Below are 10,105 nucleotides of genomic sequence, written 5' to 3' on the forward strand. Positions count from 1 at the left end.
GTATAAAGTTGAATGTCTTCTTTTATTCATACATTTTAATGCTCATTGTTTGTGTATTGGTTTGTATGTTTTTCCAACTGTTTGTTGAAATTGTAAGCAAAAATGGATAGTTGATAGCAGTGGAATTCAGGACGCGCGTTTCGTCCAATTTGGGACTCGTCAGCTGGATGTACCTGCATCTCAGAGTTGATGTTCACTCTGCGACTCGAACTCAGTACCGTTCGCTTCAAACGCCATCGCGTTATCAAATCAGCTACTGAGTGGATGGCGTTTGAAGTGGAAGGTGAACTTATTTGTTGAGATATTTTCATTTTATGATTATTTGAGTAAAGACAAAAATTTTCAATTAGTAAAAATGAATTATCATGAAACAATTGTTCATTTAAGCCCATGTAGTATCTATTTAATGTCATTTGCTCATTGTATCCACCTGCTTAGCCTTCATATTACATATTCTTAATGATAATCATAATAAATGTTTTCTAATATATCAAAAGAAGATTACAAATTGATAAACAGATAAGAATCTCGAGAAAAATAACACTAAGTGTGTGTAGGATAGAAAGAGGAGGATGAGTGTGATAGAGATTTCAATCATTTTTTCCCCAACATTAATATCCTCAGGTATCCTGAAAAATTCTATACAGTTTGTATAAATTTTACTGAAATAATACATAGTATACATAAGTAGTAGTAATGGTAGGATAAAGAATAGGATGATTGTGGATATATAAATATATAAGAGGTAATTGAATTAAGTGGTTGTATATTGAACAAGCTGTTTACTTATTACAAGCAAATACAGAAAAAAAGGAGATTAACTAAAAGACAGTTTTGTCATTTTGAATTGATTGAATAATCTTAACATAATCTCAAGTAAAATATTGAAAAGAAAATTACTGAACATTAGATTAGACCTATACTGAATAGAAGAATCCCTACACATTGAATAAAGATTGTTTGTTAATAAGAAGAGAAATGCATTTCTTACGTTAAAAATATTGATGATAGTTTGTGTGGTAACTAATCTAATAAGATTAAGAAAACAATGAGTCGTTGGTGATTATGATATTCTATTTTATATCCGATCCATTTTCTGGCTATGGATCAGATAATTCTTATATAAGTTAATTAGTGTAAATTGATCAGAGCTAAGGACTAGACCAACATGATATTGATCACTACTTACTGATCAATCATCTTCTGCCATTTCAGGAGGTCAAAAGTAGTTCCTGCATCTTAGTGGTAATATCTCAGCCTGTGGAACTGTTTGACTCAGGTTCGAGTTCTACAGAGAAGATCAGTCTCCTTAAGATTACTTTAAATAGTCATATAGGTGAACTGTTGTTTCGAATATAATCCAACTTACTCTGGTTATGTCGGGCCTAGATTATGAGAATATTTATTCATGCTTAATCAAAAATATGTTATACTGTGATTCAACCAAAAATGATACTTTTTTCAAATTTTTTATGAAATGAAGAATGTTCTTATAATCTTAGTCAAAAATGTTTTAATAGTTGAATTCATGAATTGATTTTGGCTAGACCACCATTGAAAACCTGAAAGCACTGGACGGCTGTTTCTTTCTAGTATGTGACTCCTCAGCAGTGCACATCCACAATCGCTCATCATAGGGAATCAAACTCAGGAACTTCAGTCTCGTGTGCGAACGCTTAACCTGTAGATCATTGAGCCGGCATCTAACAGTGTTAATGTTTAACACTAATTGATTGTTAAGAAATTACTTATGTTAGTGTATTAAAAAGACTAAAACAATCCCTATTTAATTATTAAACATGTTAAATCAGGAATTAGTGGTAAGTACTCTAGCATAATAATCATTAATGAAAAAATGTATATGTATGTATTCAGTCAAATGTCAAATGAAGTATTATTAACATGGAAACAAAGTATGCTTGTTTCGTTTTTAACTATATCTCATCAACAGTCTACGACTCCATCCACACAACTGAACCTAGAACGATCATGCTTCACTATCTAAGCAATACTATTGTGAGACAATCTTTAAACTTACCGGTTTTTCAATTTTAAAGTTCATAACGTTGTTTAATTCTCATTCAGTATTATTGGTTAGTTATTACTAACCCCCCTTAATTTCGAAAGCCATGGCTTCTGGTTAAAAGTTCAAAACATCTTTCCTGAAGCTAAATAATATTCACATTTAATTCTCGATTTCAACTATGGAAATTTAACAATCTATACAAACCGTATGCCATCAGTCATCACATGTTTACTAGTGGCTAGCCTCATGATGTGATTCTTAGAGTTCTATTGAAAAATCTAGATCAGTGGAGTTAAACCAACAGAGACAATAGAAGATGGTCGAGCAATATGGTGAATTTTTTGGAGTTAAATATGTACATCACATGATCCTGGTTAGTGGCTTAGAGGTTAACGATTCGAGCGCGAGAGTGATGGTCTTAGATTTGATCCTCAGCAGCGGGCTCGTACACAAGCCCTGTTGATTAGTCTCATGCAAAGATGAATCACATGTCCATTGCTTACTGGTTTTCAACGATGGTCTAAGATCAGTCTGCAATTTACATTATGAAAATTTTTCCCTTATTAAGAAGAAAAATCATTATATGTGAAATATTTAATTGTTACTACTAGCAACGAGCAAACGAAAATGTAAGTAAATGTTGAATATATGGTATAACCAAAAAGCAAACAATAGTCGGACAACGATCAATACCCTTCAAAGTTTATTGCTGGCTAGTATATCTAAGAAATATAATCTATGACTGGGATATCGAACAAGAATACTTATGGTTAGTTATAGTAAGAAAATTTTTCTATGCAATATCTTACAGTTCACTGTCAACAGTTATCACTTAGATGGTTAGGCTTAATATCTTTTAACTCCAAACTACACAACATTGCCATTCAATATACATTAAATGGAGGTGCTGAATAAATAACGAAATGCATTTTTCTACATGCTAAACGAAATGTTTAGTTTAAACTAGTTTTATTAGTGTATATAATGGTGTAATAAAGTTTTATTTATAAAGAATAACAGATCGGGATCAACTGTAAAAGACCCATTTTATGTATCTGAAAGAGGTATGTTCAGCCTCTCCGTTAACTATGGTCCCTAATTGTGTCACTATGTACCTAGATTCAATATTTTAAACTCTCGCTGAAATTATAAACCGATCAATGTTAGACACTATCGAGAATTTGGAAGCAATGAATGGCCATTTCGTCCTAGTATGGGACTCCTCAGCAGTATCCATCCACTATACCGCAATGAGGTCCAACCGTATAGGGTGTCATGAATTTACCTACCGTAGACAATGGTAGACTATCTCGTAATATCATGCATGGATTGAAGTTAGACATTGCCACTGTCGGATGCCGGCTTAGTGGTCTAGATGTTAAGCGTTTGTTCTCGAGACCGAAAGTCCTGGGTTCTATTCCCGCATGCGGGTTGTGGATGCACACTTCTGAGTAGTCCCATAATAGGACGAAACGGTCATTGATTGCTTCCAGATTCTCAATGGTGGTCTAAAATTGGCCAGTCTACAACAACAATCTCCACGACCCGATGCTGATAACGTACATCTTTCCCAATTCACCTTAATTTCATATCATAGTTTCCTTGACAGCACTTCCCTTTTTACGTATTATATTCACTCAACATTATTACCATTACTATTGTTATTATTATTTCCACTAATCAGACAAAATTCTCATGCTACGTATTTTATTCACTTGATCCATTTTATGATTATTACATTGATTATAACTTGACACCTTACGATGAGTCATTTTAACAATTTGTAAATGAACTTTCTAATATACAAATAACACTATTTAAAGGACTCGTATGCTAACAGATGCAGAAATTCCCTATCTTTTATTACATAACATTGGTAAATATGGTAAGTTGTGCAAGCAGTAAACTAAAAATTACCTAATTCAATACGGTTTTAGTCGGATACGGCTGGTTATAAATCCTAACATTGTCATAACACTTTCCTCATTCAATTTTCAAGTAGTACAGAGATATCATTTTAGCCTGGTTTTTATAATTAGTACAAGTACTTATAAATAATTGTCTAGGAAACAGTTGGATATGTAGTGTCAGTTGTTATGTCAATCCCACATAACTTATTCTAGCTTCTGGACAAACCAATTTATCCATTCTTCTTGAGTCACATTTTGACCTTGGTAATTATCCACTTATCAACTCTGACTGCTTTTATATGAGCGAATGTGAGTGTGCACCTTTTATCCTATTCATCACATGTCTGTGGCTTATTTTTGTGTGACTATAAATATTGATTAACGCTTGATTAAATGGAGTTGGCTCATATGCGTTCTGCACCATGTGTCATTTCGCTTCGCTCTCTTCTATTTCCTTCATCCTTCTCATTTCTTGTCCAGATCAGTGAGTCTACAAAAGATATGTATTCAAAACTTCATTCTCGTATTTGTCTTATTTAATTCTGTTATACACTAAAGCGGATTATGTCGATAATTTTTTACGACAATAGGCGACATATATATCCCAAAAGCGATCATTTGTCTGATCTCACTGGAGTCAGGTTTCGGACCACAAAAGATAGTGAATGCTGATGTGCAGCCTATGCTCCTCAACGAGGTTCATCAGGCGTAAGGAAGTTAGTAAGTATGATAATTATTTGCATTGTTTAGTATATCATTCTACTTTAACAAAAATAAACCTGTGACAATCAATATCTTCAGATATCTATGATTATTTCAATACAATGAGTGTTTAATCTAGATAATTCACCTTTCAAATATTAAAAAATACACTAAACTAGTGTTTGTGATTACGTATTTTCTCCAGACAAGAAACGGAAATGTTATCGTATTCAAAGTATTCTAGTAGATATATATATATATAAAATTACAAACCGAATTATTTTGTTTCCGGCTGTGTATTCATTTGGTTACATTGATCAACTATTATTCGATCGTATTTTTGTGAACTTCCTTAATATTATGATAGAGTTATGAAATATTAGCTCCAAGAAAGGAGTCTATGAATGACCTTAAATAGTGGATCAGGAAGATCATAGTAGAATGAAGGTAGAAAAGTTCATGACTGTTACAGTGCAAATCAGCAGATGTTCAGTACAGCCAATTAATATATATTATCATCCTGGACAATAATTAGCTATCTACAAAAAATAAAGACGTTTTCTTAAAGGGATTGAGCCCACTGTAAGCGTATTTAATCCGCTCCTATTACCCTAATTGAAGTCAGAAGTTCTTGCTTGAAAAAATTGATATTTCTTGGAAAATACTCATCAACACTGATATGTTATCATCGACGATACACATTCATTTGAAGCCTTTGTAGGCACTGACTTGAATGACGAAATCGATGAGAATGTATTCAGATTCTTTTAAAACAGTTTCTTTCACAAACTAACATCAGGCTTTATCAAATAATCATCGACGATTCGTAGTGTACTCACGTATCTATATGAAACTCTATGTAGGATCTATGAATTCAGTTAAGCTGGAACAAAGGCGAATATTCGTTAATAACATTGGACATTAGTTCTTTACACGACAAATTAAATTGAAGTAGAAAACTATAATTCATTGGATTCAATGAAGTTAATCAAACAGTTTCATGATATTAGGTATCCAATGAATATTTAAACTGTATTATTTATGAGGATATTTATTACTATTCAATGATATAGTCAAGTTCAAATCTGCATTAAGTATAAAAAACCATTACTTTCTATGAATTTTGTCAATGGATTACGTTTGTAACAGATAAATGTCTAACCAGACTCTGGATCTGTTATGACTGAATGACTCCAGTTCACAAGATGTTCAATTATGTGGCATATTATGGACTCTGTTATGAATTTTGACCTAGGCTGTAGCCAATTGTTACGACTTGATCAAGGTCGTCGCTGATTCGTTATGACCTTACGAATTTAACAAGGACGTAATTCGCGTAAATTATCCACCAATAGAATACGCCTTCTGCGACCTTCACACTGTGACAATGACGTTCGATTAGTATGAGTAATCTAGCGTCCTTATTGGTCCTATCCGCCTAAACAGTCCGCTTGAGTCCAAAACACCAATAGCAGCTGCTGTAATGTGAATCATTTGTTTCAAACATACTTTGTCTATATACCAAACAGGCAGACCACACCATAAAATAGAAAATAATATTTGTACAAAATCAAGCCAAACGTGGCTGGAAGCGTGGGAGACAGTACTCAATAAACCGAGTATAATTTAGGAACAATAAATCATATAATAATAATAATCAATAGGTCAAAATGAAGCTAATAATAAGATGAATATAGACATAGATAATCCAGTTACCGAATAATTATACCATAGGAATATAAATAGAATAATAGTCTAATAAGAGGTCCCGTAAGTTATCAGTACTTACTTTTTTCCTAGTATATAACAGACTCATTTTCGTCTCTTTTCAAACAACCTGAATATTATTCTTGAATTCTTTTAGATATTCAAATAGGATTACAAGCAAGGATAATTCGATCAAAACAGACTGTGTTCCACGTCACTTAAAGGGTAAATAAAATCTTGGAAAAATTCTAATTCATAAGTATACATTCACTCATATGAGTTATTATGTTTCAACAAATTGATATCAGTTTTTATTACTGCTAATCGATTATAAATCTGACAGCGCTTCAATTAAAATTATTTTTAATAGTTGAATTCATGGGTCGATGTAAGCTAGACCACCACCGTCTTAGTATGGGACTCGTGAGTAATTAGTATTCACGGTTCCGCACAAGGGGCTCGAATCCAGGACTTCGGTTTCGCATACGAACTCTTAACCTCTAGAACACTAAGCGGAGTCTAACGGTAATAATGTCTAACTTCAGTCAAGCCCTCATCCATTGTCTGGGGTAGATAACTGTCTACATCCGATACAGATTGGACTCTATTGGTCGCAGCTTCTCACTGCAACTCCAAGAAATCTGCCTTGCAGCTAGTCACTAGTGGGGACCTGATTATTATCAGAATTATTTTTCTTTACAGAATAAACTATAACTTTTAATGTACGTGTATCAAAAGAAAGGAGAGGTTGAATATGACGAAATTTTCAATAATATACATCAATTGAGAAGGATATTTAGGAATTCTGTTACCTGGTACACATTTAATGTCGAGCTTTCAGATGTTATTTTAACGCACTAACAGATAAAATCATTCAAATTTAATTAAATTTGCGAAGACAATAGACAATATGGGAATTAAATTTATACCTTGTTCAAAGAAATCTAATCACTAACCGAAGAAAAGGCTTTTGGTTACACTGATACTTAGAAAATCATTCTACTTTTTTACACAACGCACTCCTTTACTACTCCGACATACAATTTAGTCGTGCACTTTAATTTCTATAATTTCCCCACAGTAATTTTCATAGTGAGTGGTTAAGAAAACAAAGTGGGTATCACCAGACAGATGAGTATATTATTCCCAAGTCTATTGATGAAATTATAAGAACATCTTAATTAATGTATATTGGTTGTTTGAATCTTCCCATTAATATTTAGCTGTCATTGTAGTGTTCTGCAAAGATTTAAAAATTATCCTTCCACACTTAATATATTTTTAACCTTCTGCAGTATGTCGCACATCATTGTCAAGGGTTGTTTCTTCTAATATGCTATTGACAGAACTCTTTTAGCTATAATGAGACTGTCTACAGCCCGCATTCGAATTTGTGTAGCTTCAAAAATTAGTAAAGGCGATGTAGATGAAGCTATGTTTTATGAAGTCTATCGTTCATCGATTATTACGTCGTCTTATGAAGATGCCAGTCGTTCAGGACGGTAAGTTATTTTGATGTTTGTGATTTTTTGTGTGATCAATTTACATGTATCTTATTCTGGTCTGTTTGTAACCATGATGTAGTTGAGTTCTCCACCCAGCACAATACTCTGGATTTATTGAAATTATACTTGCATACAATAGGATACTGGATCAGTGGTTTAGATAATAAGTGCTGGGGCACGAGATTAGGAGTACTAGGTTCTGCCCACAGTGGAATAGTGGATACTTACTGTTGGGCTATCCCATACTCAGACTAAACGGTAGTTCAATGCTTTCACCTTTTCCATGGCTGTCTTAATCAGATAAGTTTGTGATTTTAATAACATACAACAATTTCCACAATCCCCATAAAAATGAAATGGAATCACTTATCACCTTATTCTTCATAAATAAAAATGATTGTGGGATATTACTGTTAAAAGTTCCTTCAACAATTCTTCGTAAATGCTATAACTGACTTTATCATCATAGGGGTAGTAAATACATAGCCTTTTAATAACCTATATATAAGTTACTTTTATAATTTTACGAAATCTATGCTTTATAAGTTACTAATACCAAACTATATGTTAATTAAACATAATAACAGTAATAATTTTGGGAGGGGGGGGGAAATACTCACAAATTGACCTCATTTTCTGATATTTACTGAAATATAAAATAAAAAAACAAAAACACTCAACCCCCCTTATTTTATTTACAAATTTAAATATCTTCCTTTTTCATATTGAATACAAAACAAATAAAGAAAAAAACAAAACAAAATAAAACAAAGAAAACTTATCAAGATGTTTTCGAAGAAAAAAGTAACAGGAAAACTTTCTTCGACAACTATATACCCCATAAACAATTATGGTTGGAATAAAAAATAAATTAAATTCGTGATTTTCTATCCATACATGAGTAGTTTAATTTAATTTAATTAAACAATTACTCATCTTCAAACTTTTCTTTTCTAGGAAAGAAAAAAAGTTTCAAGAGGATTTTTGATTAAGATCATGAATAGATTATACGATCATTTTAAAATAAGATAAAAACTTTCCCTCATGAATCAATGTTCCAATAATAAAGATTTTTTTTTCTTAGTTTATTCCATTTGAATTTAATTAGTCTTTTATAAGTAAATTAGAAAGTTCTTTTTCTTTTAGATTGTTTACAAATCTCATAAAATCGATTGTTTTTCTTTTTTTTTTGTAAAAAAGAAAATACAATTTAGTAAACAAGAATCATGTGTTCATTGATGAGTAGTTTTTGTTATAACCCGTGGAGATTTATAAATGGTAACTTCTGAGGGTTATTTATGGACCAGTACGATATGTATATTTTTTATTGTATAATTGTTAAGTAACTAAACTATTCATATTCATGTCCCTCTTATTATAAGCTTTATTTTGACCTATACACTATTATTATACGATTTACCATTCTTGAGTTATCCCTGGTCTATTGATTACTGTTCCGCCTATTCACAGCCACATTTGGTCAAATCTTGTAAAAATGTTTTTTTGTATTTTATGGTACGATGTAGTCAGTTTGTTTGGTATATAAACCCAGTATGTTTGATCATAATGATTCATATTGCAGAGGGTGTTATTGGTGTTCTAAACGTAACTGGCTGGGCTGGGTAGAAAGCAAGACGAACAAGTACTCTAGACTGCTCATACGGTTTTTTTCCGTGTATCGATAATTCCCCCCTCTCCAATAGGTGGTCTCATCACATCATATTAAACAGGGCACGCACGCATTCAATTGATATAACGGTTTTAATATTAATTTTTGAACATCTTAGTGGAATTTATTTTTCATTGTTTGTTTGAATCTTCTCATTGATATTTATGACTTCAGTTGATCAGTCTCTTAATGGTATATGTGCATCATGTACGGATTGTCTCTCTTTTACCTTAAGTCACAAGCGCTATAAACAAAAATGGATGGTGGCTAGCAGTGGAATCTAGGACGCGAACAGTACTGGGTTCGAGTCCCAGAGTGAACATCAACTATGGAATGCAGTACATCCAGCTGATGAGTCCAAAATAGGACGAAACACTCATCCTGGATGCCACTGTTAGTCACAACCCATCTTTGCTTTTAATTTTAGTGAAATTCTATAATACGTGAAGTTTATTCATTTGAGAGAAAGAGAATAAATCGTTGATTAAATGACTGCATTAAAATCTAGCTATTTTGTGGCGATTAAAATTAAGAATGTGAATTGGTTAGTTTTAATAGATTAGTAGAATGACTTATTGCTCCTCTT

The 10,105-nt window shown here is 32.5% G+C and overlaps 1 protein-coding gene across 1 annotated transcript; it reads left to right on the forward strand.

Moving 5' to 3' along the window:
* Positions 1 to 7,707: 7,707 nt before the first annotated feature.
* On the forward strand, positions 7,708 to 8,838 carry Smp_161880 (hypothetical protein; the record flags this gene model as incomplete). The annotated part of the gene is made up of 2 exons (XM_018790163.1): positions 7,708 to 7,847; positions 8,808 to 8,838. The coding sequence occupies 2 exons, from the start codon at positions 7,708 to 7,710 to the stop codon at positions 8,836 to 8,838; spliced, it is 171 nt and encodes a 56-aa protein (XP_018655534.1).
* Between the last annotated feature and the right edge of the window lie 1,267 nt (positions 8,839 to 10,105).

This window comes from Schistosoma mansoni, chromosome W (assembly GCF_000237925.1).
Source record: "Schistosoma mansoni strain Puerto Rico chromosome W, complete genome".
Taxonomy (NCBI): Eukaryota; Metazoa; Platyhelminthes; class Trematoda; order Strigeidida; family Schistosomatidae; genus Schistosoma; species Schistosoma mansoni.